Source organism: Nannobrachium achirus, assembly GCF_963921795.1.
Source record: "Nannobrachium achirus genome assembly, chromosome: 10".
Taxonomy (NCBI): domain Eukaryota; kingdom Metazoa; phylum Chordata; class Actinopteri; order Myctophiformes; family Myctophidae; genus Nannobrachium; species Nannobrachium achirus.
In genome coordinates this window covers 47,354,706-47,379,819 of record NC_137819.1, presented here as the reverse complement: position 1 = coordinate 47,379,819, position 25,114 = coordinate 47,354,706, and the positions used below count along the sequence as shown (strand labels likewise).

At 40.9% G+C, this 25,114-nt stretch overlaps 3 protein-coding genes across 3 annotated transcripts in view; 2 read left to right on the top strand and 1 right to left on the bottom strand.

Annotated features, from left to right (window-relative positions):
* The window catches only part of sem1 (SEM1 26S proteasome subunit), a 239,031-nt gene that overhangs the window by 182,591 nt on the left and 31,326 nt on the right, over positions 1 to 25,114 (bottom strand). The window lies entirely within an intron of this gene.
* ccdc126 (coiled-coil domain containing 126) lies at positions 20 to 13,979 on the top strand. Its single transcript, XM_080734793.1, has 4 exons — positions 20 to 90; positions 1,548 to 1,600; positions 8,471 to 8,961; positions 10,777 to 13,979. Exons 3-4 carry the CDS (start codon positions 8,721 to 8,723, stop codon positions 11,019 to 11,021), a joined length of 486 nt encoding a protein of 161 aa, XP_080590919.1. The 5' UTR covers positions 20 to 90; positions 1,548 to 1,600; positions 8,471 to 8,720; the 3' UTR covers positions 11,022 to 13,979.
* On the top strand, positions 12,091 to 25,008 carry tra2a (transformer 2 alpha homolog; the record flags this gene model as incomplete). Its single annotated transcript, XM_080735548.1, is given in 10 exon segments — positions 12,091 to 12,139; positions 13,822 to 13,844; positions 18,836 to 18,945; positions 20,195 to 20,357; positions 22,095 to 22,170; positions 22,173 to 22,258; positions 23,407 to 23,513; positions 24,279 to 24,371; positions 24,787 to 24,857; positions 24,998 to 25,008. Coding segments are annotated over 10 exon segments (789 nt in total).

Genomic DNA, 25,114 nt, shown 5'->3' with positions numbered 1-25,114 from the left:
AACGGTTGACAAGACTAGTCACGCTCCTTTTCTCGCACACTCTCAAAGAATTCTTGCAGCCGACTTTTCGCTCTTCTTCTCGATGATGCCGTAAGTAGAAGTCACCTATTTACCTCCACTCTGCTGTGTACCAGCTCTGTAAGCACGTGTACACGTAGATGATCAGTGAATGCAGACAGTAAACAACCCAGTGAGCGCAGTTCCACAGTGACTGACTGACACAGCAGCAACAACAACAACATCCCGTGGTTGATAACAAGCATCATAGACTAGTGTCAGCCGGTGTGCAGCGATTGTACGTATCTTTGTTGATATTTGTGTAATGTAGCACCTTGATTTGGATCTTATGTTTCTGTTTGTAATGAATATAGGATTAAAGTTACTAAAACGATGAAGAGGAATTGCTGTTGAGTGTTGTTGACGCTCTGTCGGTTGGACTGTCGCCAGTCCTTGTTCTGCTTTTGGTGAAAAAGTACTCAGTTTTTTAGAATGTAGAAATAATATGTTACTCAACATTACTTGTGTTAAAGTACAAAAGTATTGGCATCAAAATGTACTTAAAGTACCAAAAGTAAACGTACTCATTATACAGAATATTGTATTTCAAGTTTTCAAACGTACAAATCTTTTGAAAATAATTACTAATACTATTTTCAAATGGCCGAAATGTATATAATATAGGGTAAGTGGTTAATGTAGCTATGTTTTGTAATAATAATCCAAATCTACAAAGTAATGAGTAACTAAAGTTTTCAAATACATGTAGTGGAGTAAAAGTACAATATTTGGATCTGTGATGTAGTGGAGTAGTAGTAAAAGTATTGGAAATTGTAAATACTCAAGTCAAGTACAAAAACCCCCCCTCAAAAGTGTACTTAAGTACAGTACTTAAGTAAATGTACTTAGTTATTTTCCGCCACTGCTTTTTCTGGAAGTCTGACAAAGCATATGTTTCTTTCAGATCTAAATAGAACACAAAGTTTTATTTAGTTTTTAAATATGTAATAATTTACTCGTTTAATGACAGGCAAGTCTGTTTATATTCCTGTTGGTGACACGTCTCTGTAAATGTAGCCTGCAGGCTAGCTATCTGAGTTGAGGTGTTCCATTTCACATATACAGTATATTATGTAACCGTACGCTTATTGCACACATTTTGATCCCATACATTCATGTTCTTTGTCTGTTTGAACACCTGCAGGGACAGACAGTTAACTTCCCCAATTCGTTATTACTTTCAGAAGCCAAATTAGCTTCTGAAAGTCTTGACACATATGCCATCTGGCATTAAAGTGAGAGAGAGAGAGAGAGAGAGAGAGACCGAGACCGAGACCACAAAAGCTTACTAAATGTGTCCTTGGTTGTCTGTATCATAGGACATGATCTGAAATGCATTCACACCGGACGTGATAAAAATCTTGTTGGTGTCTGTCAATGCGTGCACATAGACACCCCGTGATCAACATATTACCCAATTTGCACTTGCTTCTTTATTATTATATAGTTGCTAGCATTATCTAATGTATCAATATTTATTTTTGTTGCAGGTTTATCTTCGCTGCTGGAGAAACCAGAGCTGACCTGGCCAGCTGTTGAATAGGTAGGCAGCAGTAGCATCACAGATGGCATGCCCTGGTAGTAAATATTTAACCTATGGGTTAAGGATCTTAACACGATGAGGACTGGGCTGCATATCTTATCTTATTTGAAGTCAGACCTTCCACAGAATACACTGTTATTGTTTGAGTAGCCTACTAAACAAGTGGAACATTCATTGTCTCATCCCTGGGCATAGGTGTGCCTTTCCTAAGAACAATGATGAAGCCTACTGAATAACATGGTACAATATCGGAGACTGGACAGTGGAATTGTAAACGGACGGCTGAGTGGTTGGCTGACTGTAGCCAAGTTTCAGCCATATGGCTGTTTTAGTGTGAATTTGATCCATGAGACATTTCATGGGAAATCAGATTTCTACACTACACTACATTCCCACAGGGAAGCCACTAGACTAGAGGAATACCTGAACGCTTGCCCCAAAACGGGTGTCTTATCTGGCGGAACGGTAGAACGGTGTCTGCCTGGTATTCCTAAGCATATCCTCCTCTGTAAACTATGCCTAAACGGCTGAACCTCAGTGAAACGGTGCCAAAACATAACCCTATTCCTAACCTCAGTAAAACAATGCCGAACCCTAAACTTATTTCTAACCTTATCCTCAGTAAAAACAAATACAAGAACCGCCCGGCTTGACGTCGGTGGGAAGAAATGAGGGCGAGCGTGTTTCAAGGCATTCCAAGAACCGACAAGAAAACAAGGATTAAGCGATGGTCACATTTTTTTTTACTGTCGTGTTAAAATCACTTGCTGTTACTTATTTGCTACACAGACTTATTAGTCTGTGTAGCATATGATGGATTTGCTCAAATACCAGTAAAGAATAATTCCATAACTCATTAGCCATTCATTGACAAGACAGTAGTTGGTTTAGGTTATAGTTCAAATCGGTTTGTTGGCCGGTGTGTGTGAGTGGAAGAGCAACAGGAAACAGTTCAATTCACAGCAGCTTCCTGAACGCCCTTACTTAACCTCCAGTATTTTTGATGACTGTGGCCTAATGCACATCAAACCGGGTGTCCTTAAAATTACCTACCAATCGTATACTTCAACAGTGCTGTGCAGCAAAAATATCAACAAAAATATATATATTTAGCTTGACATGACCAATATAGGGACGCCGGCCTGAGCTTATAGGCTACAGTAGCAACTTGAACGTGGGTCATACTAAGTGCATGTGGTGGCGGGTGTCTGGGTGGGTGCATGCATCTAGCTGGGTGGGGGACATCACCAACCGGATTCTGTTACTTTTCTTTTCATAATTTATTCCCCTCTCAGTCAGTGTCCCTTTGCTGACCTCAACAGGATATGCCACTCCCACAGCCATGAGTGTAGAAAAAAGAAAGTCAGTGACAGAGTTTTTGAAAACCCAGACACAATTATCTCATTTCAGAAGGCTATTTGCTACCCTGCCATTGGACATTACGGAGGTGTGGTTAGTAAAAAGAAAGGAGGATGCTCTCCATACTTGGACCCAGTACTGTGTCAGCCATCCCCACCCAGAGCTGCAAAGTGGGTCCCCTGTGATCTAGACTGGTAATCAGGTTTCTGGGCTAAGAAGCCCTAAAAAAAGAGATGTCTTTATTGTCAGACCATTGACTGGTCATCTCCCGCTCGCTGCTGTGGTACCCTGGTTCCAAGTGGAGTCTCTCCTTTAAAAAGGAAACCATCTGGTAAGCCTCTTACATTTAGCTGATGGCTTGGAGCTCTCTTATAGGCTGGATGCTTTGCTAAATATATCCACCGTGTATGATGGGTTCAATATGTGCGTGTACCCAAATGTGGTTTTATGATTATGGATCATGTTTATTATGTGGTCTAAGTTAGATGTGGTCAGACTGTTTCAGTTTACCTGCAAGGATCACTGTGTTCTGTTTATCTATCCACCCAAATTCCAATGCGAGTTTTGTATATGTGTATGCATGTGACTTTTTGTGTGAGAAAGAGATTCATTCTAGATTAAGCGATGCAATAAATGCCAGAATGCTCAGTGGGGTTTTAAACTACATGAGTCCATAACTTTGAGCTAGAGGGGCTCAGGGATTGATGTGTATTTTGGGATTCGCTGTCCCACTCCCTGCCCTGACTGTATTTGATTGTTTTGAGGGTTGTTTTGAGCAATTGTTGCACATTTGTCAAATGCTATCTAAGGGCCCTATCTAATCGTGTGCTCGGTGCAAAGAGCAGCGCAAGTATCATTGATAGTTTACAACCGATGTAGTACTCATTTTCATGAATTTGTGCACATTTGTGTGCCTAACCCATGTGTTTGTTTTAACGGGTTAGTGTGCCCAACCCATTTGTTGGTTTTAAAACAAGGTGTGGTGTGGTCACACTGGTCAGTCAAATTATTGGTGTATTTGCAATTTTGCATTATTGCTATCTAAATGTGCCATCTAACTATCAAAATGGAATATAGAAACGCCCCAAATGTACTTGTGCCATGCACTTTAGACCTTAGGCCATAGGTTGTCTAAATAGAACCCTATCACTATCAGTATTCAGCATCAGCAGGTATTCTGTGGACTATGCAATGTTATACAAACAAATTGAAATTTGTATTGGATTTTGTATAAATTAAGAAAATAAGCATTGTAGCAACAATATAGCATAATGATATATATATTTAACCAGTAAGACGCCTTAAGGGCGAGAAGCAACCTTGAGGTCGCGCTTAGGGTGGTAATTGGCCAGCTTCATCTATGGAGATCTAGGTGATGATCCAGTCATCTCTATGTATGGCTATCCAGGGTTTGATGAGGTCAGTGTGGTAATCTTCATATAGAGATCCAGGTGATGATAGTCAGCTCCACATATGGCCGTATATGGAATGACTATTGACTTATTTATGCGGTTGTGCTCTTACCTTTTTGAACCCTACACACAATTTATTTTAATATAACTCCATTACAAAAATACATAACAGCTTCAGGATTCACCCATGTTGGCACCATAACCTATAGACACACTGCCTCTCCTTGGTGGTTTAATTGATTGATTGATTGAAGACTTTATTAGAAGTTTGCATAGGAAAAGGTACAGTTTCATGACGGTACAGTTCACTGGTACAAGGTCTACTAAAAGGAGATCCATGAAAAGACTAAGCTTATTTCCACAGGAAACCATTTAAGTATCTCATATAACATTGAATGACAGACGAATAGAACACAGTACTATGCAGTAGATATGTAAAGGAAAAAAAATGAGAGAACAAAAAAAAAGAGTCTAAACAGTAAGTAAGTAAGTATATACAAAGAAGGGGCAGGGGAGGGTAGGGTTGGGCTAGGTTAGTTTTTAAATCTGTGAAACAGATTTTATTAAAGACGTGCGATTGTGCTGAGACATTCAGGCTACCTAGGCTACCTAGGCGACCTATTTGCCTATTGGCTGTCCCCATGTCACATGGTAACCGAGCTAGTTTCATGATTGGGAGCGGCCTTGCGCTGTTCTGGCGCTGTTCTTCTTCTCGAGTTTGGAAAAAAAGGATCCGTTCCGTTTGTCACATTGTTATGATCGTAAAACTATCTAGTTTTAACGTTCAGAACGTTTTCTTTTTGAACAATAAAAACATTGACAGCCAGGGGGGAAAAAAAATCCATGAAGGACACGGAATGCAATCGTTCACTCGCCGTTGGAAAATTGACATATATTAGACTATTCTGGATGTGTGGCTAACGGCTAACGCTAACATTAGCTAGCGCTAGCTGCAGGCTAACGCTAGCTAGCGCTAGCTGCAGGCTAACGCAGGCATGTTATACACAATTACTCATGGAATAAAACGGCGACCCAACTCGGAATGCAATCGTTCACTCGCCGTTGGAAAATTGACTTAGACTATTCTGGATGTGTGGCTAACGGCTAACGCTAACGTTAGCTAGCGCTAGCTGCAGGCTAACGCTAGCTAGCGCTAGCTGCAGGCTAACGCACAAGTCACGGTGTGTAATAAATTCACTTCAACCTCGTGTTGAGCAGTTAAACCTATTTGCTACATACGTCTACAAAAACGTTCATATTTCAAAGATAAAGTGCTTACTGAAGTCTCACAGATGTCACAGTATGGTACGCTCAAGCAGAATTACCTGTATCTTTCGTATTGTTTAATAAACAGCATTTTAATCCGATCAGACGCCATTTTCTGTTGTTTTTCATCCATGCGACCCCATCGGTTGCGAGGTGTACTGCACTTAGATACATTAATACCTTTTGAAGGAAACGACGACCGATCGGATTAAAATGCTCCTCTTTAAATAATACGATCATTACGGGACATTCTGCTGGAGCGTACCCTATGGTGACATCCGTGAGCCTTCACTAAGCAATTTATCTTTGTAATCTGACCGTTTGTGTAGACGTACGTAGCAAATTGGTTAAACTGCTCAACAGCAGATTGTGTTGAATTCACGGTTGGCGCAGCGTAGCGTCTTTACATTTAGCCCAATAATGCTAATCTACATCAATAACTAAAGTGTAAAACATACATAAACCACTTTAGCCCTATGTTATACCAAGGCTATTTGAAAATAGCCGATCTACAAGCTCACAACGCATTGCGGTGCGACGCGTTGTGAGCTTGTAGATCTGCTATTTTCAAACATTTTGTACTTTTACTTTTGGTACTTTAACTCTTTGAGTGCCACCCCGTTCACCACTAGAGGGCGCCCAGTGGCCATAGAAAATCCCATAGAGATATGCTGGTATATGCAGAAGCCCTGCAGCCATGACTTGCCTGAACACTTTCCTTTGTGCATGTACAGGAAGAGGATGAAGTTAGCTTGAAGTTAGCTATTGGTTACCAAGCATTTTAGAAGCCTTATTTTCGTCAACTTAGCCATGATTAAACCTTGCACACCTCATGCATGGGAAAAAAACAGAGAAGAATGAGCTCTAAAAAATCCAATGCAATCCTGGATTGCATTGAAGTGGATTTGTGCAGTTTGTTCACAGCTTTCAAACAAAAAAATCCGATTGGAAATCCGTTCAGGCATTATTGAGATAATCGCCATTATGTTTTACATGTTATGTAAACAAACATGGCTGCCCTGTATGTTAGATGGGGTTGTATGGGGGTGGAACATGCAAAATCGCGATTGAAATCATGTTCACTAGATTTGATGGGGTCCAAAAAAAAAAAAAAAACAATTTTTCTTTTTTTTTCTTTTTTAATATCCCGAACATGTTCGGGATAGGCACTCTGGTATGCGATAATATATCCCGAACATATTCGGGATAGGCACTCAATGAGTTAAGTACATTTGGATACCAATACTTTTGTACTTTTACTCAAGTACATTTTTAATTCTGGACTTTTACTTGTAACAGAGTGATTCTACATTGCAGAATTGATACTTTTACTTAATTATAAAAATGTAGGTACTTTTTCCACCACTGTGTAAACGTTTGTGTTCTCATGCCAATAAAGCTTCTTTGAATTGAAGATTGAATTGAAGATTGCTCCCCATGTGGCGGAGTACACAATAATGGTAAATAAAGTAGCTTACTCTAAAATAATCCATCCATCCATCCATCCACCTTCAACCGCTTATCCAGCATCGGGTCACTGGGGTAACAGTTCCAACTGAGATTTCTAGAGTTCCTTAATAATAATAATTAAAATAAACAATACTAATGATTATAATTGCGACCGTCAGGTCGCAGTTACTATGAAAACCTCCACCGCCTGTCTGTCCGTCAGTCTGTCTGTCACGTCACATCACACTTTTTTGCCCCTATCCATGTGAAATTTTCCACACACAATCCTTGTCTGCCAATCCACAACCTCCACCCTTCCAGGGACCCCCGCAGCTCCAGGGACCCCCGCCAAATTTTTTAAAACACATTTTTGAATACTGCTCCTACAGTTTTTGCCCTAAAATCACACAAATCGCTACACAGTATGTCTACACTTATCTCATCGACATGGATCTGTCCCATATAGCGCCACCATCAGGTCGATTTTTTAACACATTTTTGGACCTAAACTTTTTTTTTTTTTCAAACTTTTTTTTACACTAACGTCAACACACCAATCCACAGATTTTATATTGACTGTGTGTCAATTCTTGTTTTTTTTACCAGTTGCGAACGGCTGCTGCCTGTAGGTGGTTTTTCAGGGCAATTTTAAAGGATGCTAGTGATCCACACTCCTTTATGGCCTTTATGGAGGTCTTTGCTCTACTGAGTAGGGCTGTCACGATTATGACATTTTACATGACAATTAATTATCACTCAAATAATTGCGATTAACATTAATAATGAATTACATTTCTGTTTGGCTTTGAAGTTGCAAATGGCCGATCTACAAGTAGATCTGCTATTTCCACAATTTTTTTAAATGTTTGAAAATATACTGTATGAACATTTTTCAACGATTGAACATTTTGACAACATAATTGCGATTATGTCATAACTGCGATAAGACGAGTATGTAATAATTGTGACAGGCCTACTACTGAGCACATTTTCTAGATTTAGATTTTGTTTTTGTTTGGTGCTGCTAGTAAGAGTGCAGAGATCAGAGGTCATAGTCATTGGTCAAAATGATATATTTTCCACTATAACTCAAGCAGTTAAAGATAGACATGTTTACCTTTGTTGAAAAGCACAAACTGATATGTGGTCTTTAATTTGGCCTTTGGACGACCATAAAAGATCAAACGCATAGTCACTGGTTTTCCCCAAATTGAACCAATACCCAAAAGGCCGCAGCTCACCAGGTGTTTGTTCTGTTTAAAGCCGGGTGGCGTTTGTTGTGTGTCTGGTGTTTGTGCTGTTCAAAGCAGGTTGCGGATTGTTGTGTCTGCATCTGGCACCACTTGTTTACTACATCTCATGTTTCTGCATTCTTGTGTTCTAGCTCTCTGAGTGAGGCAGCAATGTCCCAGAGTTCGGGGTTTGGGTGCCCTGTTTGCACCTTTGGTTTGATGCCTGACATTTGGCAGCCAAGCCTGTGCGGAAAGCCTTGACTTCCAGTTCCTGTGGGTGTCAGCTACCGTCTCAGACGGCTTCCTCCTTTGTACTTCAATCCAGCCCCACCGCCTCCAGACCCTCAGTGTCCCCTGCCAGTGCTACTGTACCTGTCCCTCCCCGTCCCCAACCCCAGTACCATGCTGGGTGCGCTCCTGCGAAGGAACATGTCCCAGAAGTTGAGTATGCTGCTACTAGCCTTTGGCCTGGCATGGGGACTCATGCTGCTGCGCTACACCGTGCAGCAGCCGGCACGCCACCAGAGTAGTGCAGAGTTGCGGCAGCAGATCCTGGAGCTCAGCCGTCGCTACGTCAAGGTGCTGACCGAGGAGAACCAGAACGCCCCGGGAGGGCCGCAGGGAACCTCTATGGCTGGTTATGGTGAGAGGGTTAAGGAATGTGCTCAAATACATGTGAAAATGTTTATCTTACCCTAGGCAATATGACTTAAAAGTGATACAATTTACTATTTAGGCATTTAGCAGACACTCTTAATCCAGAGCGACTTAAAACCAGAGCGACTTACTTTATATTATAAAGTATTTATATATATTTACTATATATTTGGGCAGTACTAGCCTATATGTCAATATTCAATATGACTCAGTTATTATCAAATGTTTCCTAAACCTTGTTAAGTACAATTCAGTAATGCACCAGCTATCTAGGCCTAAGTTGATTGAAATCGGAATTGAGCGACCAAAATGCGTATAAGACTAAGCTACACATATTAATCATTATATGGTTGTTTAATAGTGTCCTTATTAGTAGTATGTTGGTTCTTTATTAGTCATTAATTATAAAGCACTAATTTATGCCTTACTCTGCATGTCCACTTTCTACAAGTACTCTGCCATTCACTAAGAGTTTTGCCTCAATAACCTCCCAAATACTTCTTATTGAAAGTAAAGATGTTCATGTATTATCTTAATATTATTTGCTTAGAAAGTAGTAATACCACAATATTGACAAGAATCCTTAACAAAACTACAAGTGTGAATAGTGTCCATATAATTCTAAATCAAGTCCTTCTTACTCAGAATGTGTTTTCCATTCTTAAGTGAGGTCTTGCTCAACAAGTCACTAGTAGTTTGACACCCTTTGTTAGTAATTAAAATAGGCATCTTTTACAGTAGTGAATCTGTGAAGTTTAATTAAATGTCAAACTACTAGTGAATTAGTTATGAGTGTGTTAATTAAGTGTTAAAGTATTGATTGGTGTTGTATTTCGAAATGTTCCCCTGTTAATTATGTTGGGTCGCATTTCCTAGTTGTGCTAGTAGATAGAGTACATGAGTTAAGGGCTGTTCACACCAAGAACGATAACTATAAATATGTATTTTTAAATATTGTTCTAACTTAACTGGATGTCAGAGTCCACACGCAGTGTTCACGCAATGGCATGAACTATAGAAACACTCTTAACTGTCAATTAAAATCCATTAGAAACACAGGGCAGTGCTGTGTTCTACCTGATACCTTGGTATACGCTGTATGCTGTGAAAAAATAAAATAGAAAGAGCGTATGCCCTCGTGAATCTTTCAGAGTAGCATATCTGATAGGCATTATGCACTGGCATATGCCCTGGCCACAGGAATAGTCACGGAGCATATGCCCTCAAAAGAAATTCTAGAACACAGTACACCACTGGCACATGGGTCTCTCCCTCTGTCAATAATAACAGAAGTATCACTTATTCAGAGATAACGCTAACTGGTAGCTGATGTTACCTCAAGTAGGTAGTCTACAACTATGTCACCTATTTATAATTATTAATTAGAGCAGATGATTATTTAATCATCAGACTATTTCTTAGACCCCCTTGTAAACAGAAATGCATTTTGAGGGCCAATTTTATCCAATAGGAACATGCAGGATACAGGATAGAGAAGGGAAATTGGAAGTGATGACACGAAGACATTTGAAGATTTTAAACTGTGACATTATTGCTATTGCTTTGCTAAATATATTAGAGAGCTCGATACACAGCACTTGGAAGAACACTGTCTCTCCAAAGCACTGCATTTTTATTCATGCTAACTCATGTCAATTATGTTTCTTGCCTCAAGAGAGAAATACCGCAAGTGAAAACGATATATATATTCATGCATGTCTTTCCTCTCTCTCTCTGCCTCTCACATTCTCTCTCTCCTTGTCTTTGTCTGTGTCTGTCTGTTTCTGTCTCTCTTGTACAGCTGATTTGAAGAGGACCATAGCCGTGCTGCTGGATGACATTCTGACACGGCTGGTCAAACTAGAGGGAAAAATCGACGTGGTGGCCAACGCCTCCTCCGCCAACACCTCCCATGCAGCCGGCGTCCTGTCCTCTGCTCCCGCTTCCGTACAGAAAGCCTCAAAGCAAGAGGTGGACAGCCAACAAGGGACTGCGCGCCTCCACCCAAACACACCCAACAGACCTAGACTGCGCCAGACACCGTAGTCCTGATAGGTGTAGGGTTCCATTTTAAGCGCACCACACTTTTTCCCAAAGTTAAATCCTGAAATTAACCGTACTAGACTGATGAAAAGCAATAGCAAGAGAGGCATGGACATCCACTGACATGGAACATGGAATGCATCTCAGAAATGCGCCGCTACCTCCTAGGAAAGGAGGAAGACTGCTCAAGGCTCTCTTTCCTTTCATGCTGATATTTATTTTTTTACAAGGAGCACTCTGCACCTTTTTTGATATTTACTTCACTGACTTAATTTGGCTTGAATTTTAGAGAAAAAGCATAGGGGTAAACACTGGCAGTGAAACATCACAATGTTTTACTTCTTGAAAACCTCTAGGAATGCTGAAGCGCATGTGTTTCCTATGAATTTGCAATACCGCTTTGCCCACAACAAAATGCTGAACTAGATAGAGCGCTCATCCAAGTGCTTTTTAATAAGATGAATTGGGCCTCATTCACGAAACGTGCGTAACAGATTTGATGACTTTAGCATCAAATGCTCATGCTCAAGTGTTGCCACCAAAATAGTCTGATTCATCATTCTCCTTCTCTGAATGTGTTTGTTGTACATACAAAGCCTGAAGGCAATTATGATGCCTTATTCTTTATGCAAAATAAATTACAGTAGTGCCAAACCTCATCTTTTTCGAATCAATGAAAAAAGAGGCCTGTTATACTTTTCCCACACTTATTGCCCACTTTTGAAATAAGAATTCATAACTGGGCTTATGGACATTCAAATGTGTATTGTCTTTTTTGTTGAACCATTCAGAGCATAATTATGTCTCACACTGTGTTTGCCATTTCTGCCAGTTTGGCCACAATTTTGCAAAGTGCTTACAATATCATACATAATTTTGCAGCATCACCACCACCTCCACCTGTGGTTGCTCTTATGCACTTACATTATGAAACTGTAATAGCTTGTTGATACAACTTGTTGATTACATGAACACCATACAAATGCATATTCTTACAATCTGGAATAAATACTAGTGAGTTCAACAAAAATGACTGCCCACCACTGACGTGACTGGTCAAATCACATCAAAAATGCAGCCCTCCACACCAGGCAGCCACCTGGTTACAGGAGGCCAGCCAAGTATCCTTTGCGCCCACATATCGTTTGTTTATGCAGGATTCTGACTACTTTGAGGCGTTGAGTGTCGCTGGTGGCTCCTCAGCCAAGCACATCCACTAAAGTAGGGTAAAACTAAGTTGTCTCATGGTGACAGTTGTCAATTCCTAATGCAGGACATAAAATGGTTAAGCTGGCAAAGGACGCATTTCCCTTCTGTGATAAAGCACTTGATCCATATCGGATAGCGCTGTTCCAGTGTCCTGCATTCCAGCTTCATATCAAACCACTTTTTGTTGTTTTGTTTTTTTATGTCAGCTATTTATGTTGAGTTGAACAATATAATAGGCAAATATGATATCCTCCCATGCTTTACTAATAACTGTTCCCATGACCTTGGTACTTTGGATTTGGAATCCAAAGTACCAAGGTCATGGGAACAGATTATAATAGAGGGTATGCGCATGCATAAAGTGAATGGCAAATCGAGTGGCAAAGTGAGTTTAAATGGTGCATTTATATAGCGCTTTTATCCAAAGCGCTTTACATAGATTGTGCATTACTTTCACCCATTCACGCACACATTCATGCACCGGTGGCGGAGGAAACCATGCAAGGCACCAACCTACTCACCGGGAGCAATTAGGGGTTCAGAGTCTTGCCCAAGGACTCTTCGACATTAACTCAGGGGGAGCCCGGATTCGAACTGGGAAGGGTTCTTCGTGCTCTAATAACGGTTTCTCTACCCCTGAGCTATGCCGCTGCCGAGTTTAACGTTGTTTAATATAGTTTAAAGCAATCAGATAGGACTTTACTTTTTTGATGTATGGGCTTTCAAGGCCAGAAAGTCTTTTTTTCCCACTCAATAGGCGTTTCCGCATAACCTCCTGGTATGATGATGATGTCACGTGCATACCCTCTATATTATTATATTCATTTAGGCCTACACATAATTGCAATACTTTAATTTCACTCATAAACGTTCACCTTTTATACTCCATGTCTCCATTGTACAAGGGATTCACTTGCCTGAAACAACGCATAATGATGAGAAGTGTTGTGAGCGCTGTGTTCTTTTTTGCGAGCAACACTGTCATACTATGGAGAATCGTTTGGCTTTCAGCTTTTTGCACATGACCCCTTACAGTAGGTCTGCATGCCTATTTATGGTGTTAAATGGGCATTGAACTATGCAAATGATTTACACAGACAAGTGTGCATTCAGTTTACAACCAAGGGGATTCATTATTTGATCTTTGTATGTACAAAAATTAAGGTTGTGCACACGTTTTATGAATCTGACATTGGTCTTTACTTTGCAAGAATACAGTCAAATATAATACATTTAAGAAGAGTTTTGCGAATGGAGCCCATTGTCTTTTTAGCTTATACAAGAATGTATGGATAATGTATGACCCAAAATAAAAATAACCCAAAGAATATTATTTGCACTCCAAATGAAGGTTGTTTAAATTTGTTGTTACTTGGGATGCAAGATGGTTTTACGTCTGTCAAGAACATGGTAATTATTTCCACAACGTAGATGAATTCAAGTGTCTGCTATGTCTCAATTGCAAGCAACCCAATATCTGTGTTCTTTGTCTTGGTAACTGTTGAGTTTGGATTTGGAATAGATTGAATGTACTGCTGTTTTGTCAATATTTAGCCCTGTGCTGAAATCTGACCTATTGCTTCCATGCGTTCAGGGTTCACGTTACACTGTGACACAGTAGGGATTTCCTAAAAATAGTAGGGGGCTCGTCCAGCTTGGACTTTTGTGATATTTTAGGTGATGATATCAGGCGCTAACATCCATGATTCCAACTTTGCTGCCGGCCCTCTGTAGATACTAGACCTGAACCAATCTGCCATTTCTGAAACCATCACATATTTCTATATTAGAATGGCAAAAACAGACCCATATCTTCTGTTTTTGTTCTAATTAATCTTTATACTTACAAAATCCACAAAATCTGAGGATTTTTATGCTGACAAAGCTTTCTTTGTTCAAAGAATGGCTTTGTCTGCTCATGGGAAATAATTGTCCCAGGATTTTTATTTTATTTTGTTTTGTTTTATTTGTTCAGTGAAAATAGCTACCTGTGAATTAAATCGCAAGAAAAATAATCTTGTTCATGTCTTTATGATCTTACTTATCTATGTGAAATGAAATGCAATATGGAATGAACAGAACATGTTACAAAATGTTACATACAATGATATAATGGAATGGGATTTGGCTTCCAGGTGTTTAAACCTAAACCAGAGTATGGGGTTTAAACCATAGACTATGGTTTAAACTTTAAACCCCATTATGGGGTTTAAACTCTGCAGTAGCTACCTAGCTAAGATCCCATAGCTTGGAAGGGCCGCCAGCTGGTTGCCAGGCAACCGTCGACGCTACACTTGAGCTTGTTAACTTTTTCATGTCAAGGACCGCTAAATTGACACTTATGATTGCACATTTGATACATATATAAATTTGAAAAAGTACTCGCATGTTAAATTTAAGGCATAGTTAGTACGCTTAAATGCGAGTACTTTTTCCACCACATAACGTTGTTTCCCTGTTGCCCTGACAACTACACACCACAGCGCCCCCTGGGCTATGGGACCGAGAACCTACGTATTGTACGTAAACAAAAGTCAGCTTCTGGTCCATGGTGTGGCTGTGGGCATCGCTCCCTGTTCGCCATCTTCTAGCTAAGCACTGTGCGGACACAAAAGGGTGCCGAAACCTCCTAAAACAGCAGCATTTCTCTGACTTGTTCGCCACTCATAACAGTGGTGAAATGAGTGAGACTGAGGACGGAAATGAAGGGCGGGTAAGCGAGCTAAACGTCCTAATTTACTCCAGTTGTTTATCCTGCTATGCGGCTGTTTCCATTGGTGGAAAAAGTACTCACATGTTTTAAGTAAAAGTATCAATACTGAATATATAAATACTCTCTTACAATTACAACTAAAAGGTCCGCAAAATGTACATGAGCAAACTGTAAAAGTAAAGGTATTGGTATGGCGACTTGTGAGCTTGTAGATCTGCTAAGTTGTACTTTAACTTTTGGTACTTTAATTACATGTTGGTCAATTTGGTGCCAAGTGCCAACACTTTCATACTTTTACTCAAGTAAATTTTGAGTTACGGACTTTTACTTGTAATAGAGTATTTCTATATTGCAGACAGTATTGATGCTTAAAATATGTGAGTACTTTTTCCACAACTGATTGAGACTATCATTAATTTACTAACTTTTACCTTAGAGGCCGAAGCTTGAAGTGAACTACCCCCTCTTATTATAACTCTATGGAACTACCAGCCAGGGTGCGTACGGAAATGTGCACCCCTGAGGCCGGACTCACAAATCTGCGTGAAACATCTTCTCCGTATCGTTTGAGAATGAGGGGGGAAAGTCCAATGCATTGTCAATGGAAGTCCAATGCATTGATTTTGTCAATGGAAGTCCAATGCATTGTCAATGGAAGGTTGTTTTTTTTTTTTGTCGTTGCCGTGTCTCTTGCTCAACCGAAGGCTGTCTTTTGGCCAAGAGCCACGGCAACGACAAAAAACCAAACAACCTTCCATTGACAATGCATTGGACTTTCTACTTCCCCCCTCATTCTCAGACTATACGGACACGATAGCTGTCGCAACTGTGTGTAGCGCGCCTGAGCCCACTCAGGTGCACACCTTTTCAAATGAGTGTTTCTAATGTTTCTAATTGGTTTGGTGCTCCTTTTTCCCAGTGAAATGAGTGAATGGACAACTACAATGACATTCAAATCTAGACGACTACTAAAAATGTGTTTTCACAGTTTGCAATTAGGCGTGGCTCACATTTGGCTTAATTAAAGGGTTAATTAATTAAGGTCAGGGCTCTGTGCAGGACAGTTAAGTTGAAGTTCTTCCCCAGTCATTTCAGCAATTTATTTCTCTATGGGGGAGTGTGGGGGCTACTTTCATTCTGAAACAGGAAAACTGTTGCCATAAAATTGGAAGCACACAGTAGCCTAAACTAGAATGTCATAATATCATTGTAGCTGTGTCAATTCACTTGAACAATTAGAACGGTTGTTCACTGACTTTTGGTCTTATTGTGCACAATGCAACCAAAACATTGACTTTGTACATAATGTACAACTATGGTAGCCTGATTTCAGACTCTGCGCTGGAGCTTAAGAGTCTGAGCCTGAGCCATTGTGTTGAGATTTCAAAGGGGAGGGGATTTAAAATTTGAAATTCCCAATCACAAGCGATCTGGTGGGAGGGTTGTGTTTGACTTTTGCACACAAAACAATCCCTCCTCCCCCTCCCCTCAATGACATGCACCCAACAGGTCAGTGTCTTTGATGTTTCACTGATTAGAGAGAATCACTAACAAGCTACTCGACACTTGTATGGCTCAATCAATGCCTGCAGTTCGGAGTCCTTTTGAAGTTCAAAGGGAGCAATTAAGAACTCTGGTGAGCCACGCAGCCACCCCTCCCTCCACTGTTTCTGTAGATTTTTTTCCGTCTTGCTTTGAATTCATTGGTCGGTTCGCCAAGATACGGCTTTGAACCGAATCAAGAGACTTGTCATATGACATATCCAGACCAAGAGATGCAGTTCACTCAGAGAGTAGGCGGGTCTATTGGCTGGAGCCAGGCTACAACTATGGCCCTATTCTGTAGTATCTGATATAACAAGTAGATTTCTATATCATTTTGTAATTGTCCTGTCTTTTTGCTTACAATTATATTCATGTTATTGTCACTAAATATGCCTATCTTAACCTTTTATTACAAACCCATGATCTTATTTGATTGAATGTTTTTTTTTTTCATTAAGGTTATTGATCGTGAAGGATTTGAAGAGTTTTATCCAAGAATGTGGAAGAAAATATCCAAGATAAAAGAAGGCTAATGAAAAATGAAAACATTTACAAAGTGTAACGGAGGTGATCCGAACCTCCCCACCCGGTTTTCGAACCCGGGTCTCCCGTGTGAAAGTCCAATATCTTAACCATCACTTCAAAGGGACATCCCTATGGAACGAGAGCAGATAATAGACTTTTGAGGCTTCAGGCTGGGGCTGCGACGGAACCACACTGTGCGACGGTCTACGACCCACCACACTCCACCCCCTTTGACCTCCTCCTACGGGGAAGCCGGATCCGGGTCACGGCACCAATGTAACGGAGGTGATCTGAACCTCCCCACCCGGCTTCGAACCCGGGTCTCTCGCGTGAAAGTCCAATATCTTAACCATCACTCCAAAGGGACATCCCTATGGAACGAGAGCAGATACTAGACTTTTGAGGCTTCAGGCTGGGGCTGCGACTCTCTCCACCACACTAGCAGAACATAGAAGTGGGAAGGGAGAGAATGGTGACGGAAGAATGGTTTCAGATGTAGAAGCTCTTGCATTTGTAATGGCTTTAAAATGAAACTGGTGACAATGTTTTGGGGGAAGACCTGGAATCAGAAATTGAGAAAACTGAAAAAAGAAGAACGAAGAAGGATAGAATTCCTGAGGGAAGGCAGTAGTGTTTTAAAGAATCTAGAAGAAAGAATGTGTCTGTAGGTTAAGTAAATCAATCATTTATGTTCTCAATGTATCTATTCTATTCTTTACCCTTTTCTCCTTTCTGTAAAATGAACATCTTACAGGCACTTATCTTTGCATTTTGATACAGGGCTATTAATGACATTGTTAACCAAGATGTTTTCTTAATTGAAATGCTAGATGTGCTAACCCTTTCCTCCACAGTAATCTATACAAATAATAATAATGTACTGTATGCGTGAATCCACCGTTTGTCAGCCTTCTGATTGGTCCCTGAGACTCCCTGACTGGCCAACCAGAAAAAAACATTCACTTTTTGCTATCGGGGGTGGAGTTTGTGCAGTGGAGAATATTGAATGTGGCTTTCAACAACTGTCCGCAGTGCGCGACACGGAGATCGGCCGGTACGGTGATAGCGACGGCAAGCGTCAAGCGATCTCGCTCATCATAACGAATAAGCTTCAACAAACTAGTTCACATGTACCTTATCAATGGTCTAAGAGTCGCGATTGGGTACATATAATTTAAATGGGCAGAATTACGAAAAGCCAGCCTATTATGTGAGGAGAAACATTCTCTCTGTCCTCTTCCTAGTACCCAAGATGCAATGCGCTTCTCTTTCTATCTCTGATCCAGAGGATTAAACTAATTAAAACATTTATTTTTCGGGGGAAAACTACTGTTTTGCTATGTAATTACTGTACCTTTTTCTTCCCTTTTTATTAATATCACGTAGATGTGTTTTTTGTGGTACTTTATATAGCTGTAATGAGGCTATGAAGGGAAAAAAAATCCCATCCACTACCACTATAAAAGAATCTGCAAAGAGGATTCTGTCCCACTGGGATTAAACAAATTAAAACATATATTTTCGGGTAAATCCCCTGTTTTGCAATGTAACTACTGTACCTTTGTCTTCCCTTTTTATTAATATCACCTAGGTGTTTTTCCTTTGGTACTTTATATAGCTGTAATGAGGCTATGAAGGGAAAAAAAATCCCATCCACTTCCACTATAAAAACAATCTGCCCAGGGTTAATGTCCCATCATAGTAACAGGGCAGAATGGGGCGGGATTTGCAAAAGGGTTTATTGTGAATCCTACAACTGTGAGAGAGAGAGAGAGAGAGAGAGAGACTGTATCCGAGTGTTGTTAACATGCTCCTGTGGCAATAGGAGTCCCGCTCCCCTTCTCGGGTCAGCTCAGAGAGCAGGTCCCGCTCTCCGAGTCCCTCCCGGTTATCTAGATGCTCCGAGTCTCGATCCTGCTCACGTTCAAAGTCTAGGTAGGCAACCAACATCTAGACCAGTGGTGGTTCCGGGACCCAAACTAGTGTAAATGGCAGATCTACAAGCTCACAACGCTTCATGCCACGTTGTGAGCTTGTACATATGCTATTTTCACTATACTTCTTTAAATTCTTTTTTATACTTATTTTTGGAAATGTATTAGATTTTTGGAGCTGTGTGAAGCACAGGCTCCCTATACGTGGCTGTGTGGGTCTGTCTGTCTGTCTGTCTGTGTGTGTGTCTGTGTGTATGTAGCCTGAACTTCCTAAACTTCGGCACGCTACTAGTCCCACAGTTTTGCCACCACACACTCGCGCCATATGTCAAATCGACCGGCTTACTCGGGAATCGTGGGCTAGTAACTTGCTAAGAGAAAGGTTCAATAGTTTAATTGATATTAATTTATTAGTGAATTAATTTTCCCCATTGACTTATAATGGGAATCGCAAAAACTCACATTCAATTATTTGTCTCTCGCAAACCATAGGGGCTAGAGTTTCAAGACTTGGAGAGGAGGTTCATAATGATTTCAAGGATTAAATAAAAAATAATTGTGTCATTTGGCCGCATGGTGGCGCCATAACACCCCACTTTACGTTTTGGCCTGTAACTCTTGAACCGTAGGTCGGAAAATTAAAAATATTTTTTCCCTGGATTCCTTGGGTCATGACGCATCTCCCCATATAGGCCACGCCCATTTGCGCCATGATAGATTTTCCGCCATCTTGAATTTTCTCCAAAACACACTTTTTGCTCCTTTTCCTACATATTTTCTTCAAATGTCACAAAAATCGGTACACATGATCCACACACACACACACACACACACACACACACACACACACACACACACACACACACACACACACACACACACACACAGCTCCACTTCACACGGGTGTGATTTTTTTTAATTTTTATTTAAAGTAACCTTTTTTAAATAGTTTGAAATAATATATATATTTTTTTTAAATGTAGGAAATGGCGACTCAAAAATTGGTCCGCACTCCACTCCAAACATGGGTCCTGACCCACTGTTTGGGAAACAGCGGTCTAAAAGTATAAATACTTCACAACAACAGCTTTAAAATAGGCCTAATCAAGTTTCTATATATTTTTTAGATTTTGTCTTAATTTCTTATTAGATTCCCTACAACAAAATCCTGTTCCTCAACATGACAAGATTGTGTCTTCCTGTTGAAGGGTTGTTTTAAACCCTTTCCCTCTATCCGGTCTCTTTTCCAGGTCTCGCTCTCGGCGGCGGCACTCCAACCGGGACTATAGTCGCTCCCGCTCCCATTCCCACAGGACGACGTCCCGCTCTCGCTCTTACAGCCCAGAATACCGCCGCAAGAGGAGCCGGAGTACATCCCCCATGTCCACCCGCCACCGGCACACCGGGAGCAGGGTGAGTATGATAACCTTGGAGCACTGGTTCTCAACCTTTTTTATGAGCTCTGGCCACTAGCATATTTTAAACAGCAGGTTTCTGATATTACATACTGATATTAAGGGGCGGCAGTGGCTCAGAGGTAGAGAGTGGCCGGTAGAGTGGCCGGATGGGAACCGCAAGGTTCCCAGTCCGATCCCAGGCTCAACCAGAGTTGGTGTTGAAGTATCCTTGAGCAAGACTCCCCTAATTGCTCCCGATGTGCAGGTTGGTGCCTTGCATGGTTTCCTCCGCCATCGGTGTGTGAATGGGTGCACCCAATCTATGTAAAGTGCTTTGGATGAAAAGCGCTATATGCACCATTTACCATTTAATGAAATCAATGGCTTCCTTGAAAGTAAAAGAAATCATGTTTTTATTTGGGAAATGTTTGGCAGTAATATCAAGTATGCAGTGAGTCATAGCCAACAGCTAAACATGCCAGACCACCAGTATGGTCCTTTAAAGTAATTAATCACTATTTTGGGATTCCTGTTGGTGCTGCCAGTTACAGTAGTGTACTAACTATTATGCTCTTTGTGAGGACCAGGGTTCTGACTACTGTCATTTCTTGCATGTCTCCTCTCTCTCTTACTGCTTCTCTAATTGAGCCGGACCGATCAAGTATCGGCAAATATGCTGCAGATATGCCCCAATTTTAAGTACCTAGTGGTTATTTTTTAAAGGTTTTCAGGAAGAATTCAAAACTATATGATATTTCTTAATCATTTCACCCAAAACGTTAATAAATAATTATGACTATTATTGTAAAAAATCACACTTGTGTGAACTGAGCGGTGAAGGCTGCGCAACTGTGCGTGCGTGCGTGACACTCAACAGCACCACTCTGGTCACCAGCAGTATTCATGCTACGGACAAAGCCACATAGCCGGCAGCCACGGACAACGCCACTCTGAGGAGCGGTTGACCACCGCTCAAAAAATAACATGTATTGTAGTATGTACCATAGTTATGTAACATACAAGGATTAAATAGGATTAAACCTTGATTTAGGCAACAAACATAAAATAATATGGCCTAAGTCAGTGACTTAGGCCAAAAGATTGCCTATTTTGGCTTGGTCTGCCTTCTCATTGTTTAATATTAGACGGCCGTCTGATACACACCGCAGTAAAGCATGGAGCTGGAGCTGCAGCATGGACATGGAGTTGCAGTCATCCGGGTATCTGACTTGATACTGATTCTAGTTGATCGGTGATCGGTATCGGCCCCAAAAATTGCTATCGGAGCATCTCTATCGATGAGTAACCAAAGAGGAGGATAGCAAGACACACTTTGTGTTTAGGTTGATGCCATGATACACAGCTAGGGGGCAAGACAACAAGAAAGGTCTAATAGCGGTGTGGCTCCGCTTCATGTGGATGTTGACCCCAGCTTCCATATTCTGAGGGAAACATTTACCTACACTTCAAAGCAACATGTTGTGAGCCCGTTATTCTTGTCGAAGTGATTTCTTGTAGAGGGAAAAAGCAGGCCAAGTACAGTTGCAACTCAGCTCCATTTTACCAAGGGTTCAAGTGGTTAGATAAACGACACATAATATACAAATATGAATAGGTGGCTCTCCTCTTACAGAGCCACGTTATAATAACGTACAAATATGAATTTGTACGTTGGGATGTGATGTTTTGCCAGATAGATCCTTTGGCCTAATTAAAATGGACCTCACTGAACTCTTACTGTTGGTCCTTGCAGGTGAACCCTGACCCCAACAACTGTCTAGGAGTATTTGGCCTGAGCCTCTACACCACGGAGCATGGTCTGAGAGAGGTGTAGTTAATGTGGGGTACGACCAGCGTACTGGATGCTCCAGAGGCTTTGCTTTTCTCTACTTTGAGAGACTCGACGATTCCAAGGAGGTACTGTATGCAGTAAATGGTGAATGTAATAGAGTTTAACTCTTTTACCCCTGAACGAGCGCTCGTTCTTTGTTTCACGTGTCCGCCGCGCCTAACGAGCGTTGTTCTTTTACCTGTCTGAGCAGATGAGGGGTGGCGCGGGTGTGTACAGTTGCAGCAGCTCCCGTAACGTTAGTCTCAAATCTGGAGCGCACATAAACAACAATGGCGGCGGGATCGCTTCTTTGGTGGTTTTCTCAGCCTGGATCTACTTTCTCTATTTCTATGACTGAAAACTGGTGCAAACCGAGGGGGAGGAGGAGCCTCTCGCTTCGTAATGGAGGACCCCATAATGTTGTGGTTTTTCACGACTCCGTGATCGATGCAGCCGTCTTTTACACAAGACCGCGATAGGAAATAATGGATGGCTATTTTTCTATAAAATCGCAAAGGTAAGGCTGTGAGCAGACTGTAAACAACCTAAATGGAAGTAAAAGAGTTAACAGTTTATAATAATTTGTGTATTTGGCAGTTTGTTGTGTAGAGAGCATAAGAATATTTAAAGGAATAGTTCCTGAAGACTTGAGTTCAATATTTTTTAGTTTTTGTCGCATTCCAAAAAAAAAAAATTCCTAAATTGACCCCCATTCAATGGGGGTACATTTATTAGAATAAAATTATTGTCTTAGGAATGCGACAAAACCAAAATATATTATTGAATTTGAAGTCTTCATGGGGTGAGTAATCAATTGAAAATAAGTCATTTTGGGGATGAACTATTCCTTTTAAAATCCTCTTCACAAGCGTTTGAAAATAGCCATCCTACAAGCTCCCAACGTGTCGCAATGCAAGTTTAGTCGGTTGTCTATAGTTTATATATAGTTTATGTATCTTCGTCAAAGAGATTTGGTGCAGAGGGAAACAAAGTATAGGGTTTAAGTGGTTAAGAAAGATATCCATATGAAATGTATGCATTTAGTTTTTAATTCTGTGTTTACCTAAACATGCCACTAGGTGTCAGCATTTTAACACATTCATGTTCACCCCTAATGCCAGACATCCCACCTCAGGGGGGTTACGGTTTATGCCATCAAAATTGCTCCTACCACACACCTTATCAAGATATTTTGTTTGCAGCTTTGTCTTTTCTTCCCAATTGTGTTTGCCAGGCAATGGACGGCATGGAGCTGAACGGAAGGCGCATCAGAGTGGACTTTTCCATCACCAAGCAGCCCCACACACCTACACCAAGAATCTATATGGGACGACCAACACGGTACGAATAACAAACACTCATCATGGCCCTTCTTCTTAGTTTGTGATGTACCTTAACAAAGTCATTTTACCACCTGACCTGACTGACATCAGTAAAACAGCAAATAGGGCACTGAAGTAGGCCCCAGAAGAATGAATGATCCAGAAAGTGCTCTTTGGAAAGGAGTTGTCGATACCCAGCCAAAGTGTTGGTGTGGGTATCTGCAATACTTTCATGGTTGACAACCTCAACCAAGGACCCCTTAGTTGAGAGAGAGAGAGATGAAGCAGGGACCCCACAACCTGTTCATAGATTCCATATAGTTTAATATAGTTTGACAGCACAATCATCAGTGTATTTTGGATTCATGTCACTTTGTGTTTTCTGATATTTAACCACTTGAACCGTCAATACCTAATAAACTTGACCTTTTACTATGTACTTACTTCTGCTCTTTTTCCCCTCTACACCAAACCTCTTTGCCGAAAATAGCAGTTCTACAAGCTCACAACGCCTCGCTGCGCGAAGCGTTGTGAGCTTGTAGATCTGCTATTTTTGGCTACAGTTCTCAGAATATGGACACTAGGGTTCGGACTGGAGGATTTGGAGGACGCCCTGAAGTAACTCTGAGGACCCTCTAGGGGCCCGGACCCCCTGTTGAAGACCCCTGCTCTATACCTATACTTTTGGATTTCACGTGTGGGAAAGAGATCTACCTACAAGATGGAAGTGTGTGTCGCTGTAGTCTTGGTGTTTCTGACTTGTTGATTTCTCCCGTATCTCCAGTGGTGGCGGCAGCAGTGGCGGCAGGCAGAGCAGAGACCATGGCCATGCCTATGACCACTACGACAGATACGATGAGTATGACTACAGGTATAGGTGAGTAACTAGTTTAAAGGAGTGGCATGCTCAACTCTCACAAAACTTTAATTAGATTAATGATGGGTGATTCTTAAACATACGTTATATGTTATTAATAATAATAAATAATCTGCACTCACAAAATAAGTTGCATCACAGGAACAAATGTGCATGTTCCTTTTTTTTGTTGTTCACCAAATACCAAATATGTTCATGTTTGTTCATGACAGGAGCTTTCTGAAATGTTCAGATACCTTTAGGATTTACATACGATATATGTTATTGATTTACACAATATCTTGCTCTATTACTGCTGGTCCATACTTTTGTCTACTGAAATTTTCCATCTAAAATGAATTGGGTTTAATGATGTATTATACATGCAGGGCCTCAATGAATGATGTGTTGTGACATTTTTATTGTGTTTCTGTAGTCGCAGGCACTCTCCTTCACCCTACTACAGTCGCTACAGGTCTAGTTCACGATCCCGCTCTTACAGCCCACGTAAGTGTAAAGATACAGTATAATATAAGTATTAAGATGCACACTGGGGTTATCTATCTGCTAGTGTGCCTTTCTAAACACATTTTGCCATTGCTGACTTGAGGATTTACAAATTTGAATTCTGTTTGAATTCTCTGCAGGACGATGCTGAGCTGCTTCCAGCCACATCAAGAATCGCTCTCCCTTCACTGCTTCATTTCGTATTCATCTAACAGCGTTTCAGAGAGAAATGTTTAAAAGTGTGTCAAGCTAACAAA

What these genes read in the sequence shown, in the direction of transcription:
- ccdc126 (XM_080734793.1), top strand. Translation starts at nt 8,721, where the DNA reads ATGCTGGGTGCGCTCCTGCGAAGGAACATGTCCCAGAAGTTGAGTATG. An exon ending in AACCTCTATGGCTGGTTATG is followed by an intron (nt 8,962 to 10,776) that starts GTGAGAGGGTTA and finishes TCTCTTGTACAG; the next exon opens with CTGATTTGAAGAGGACCATA.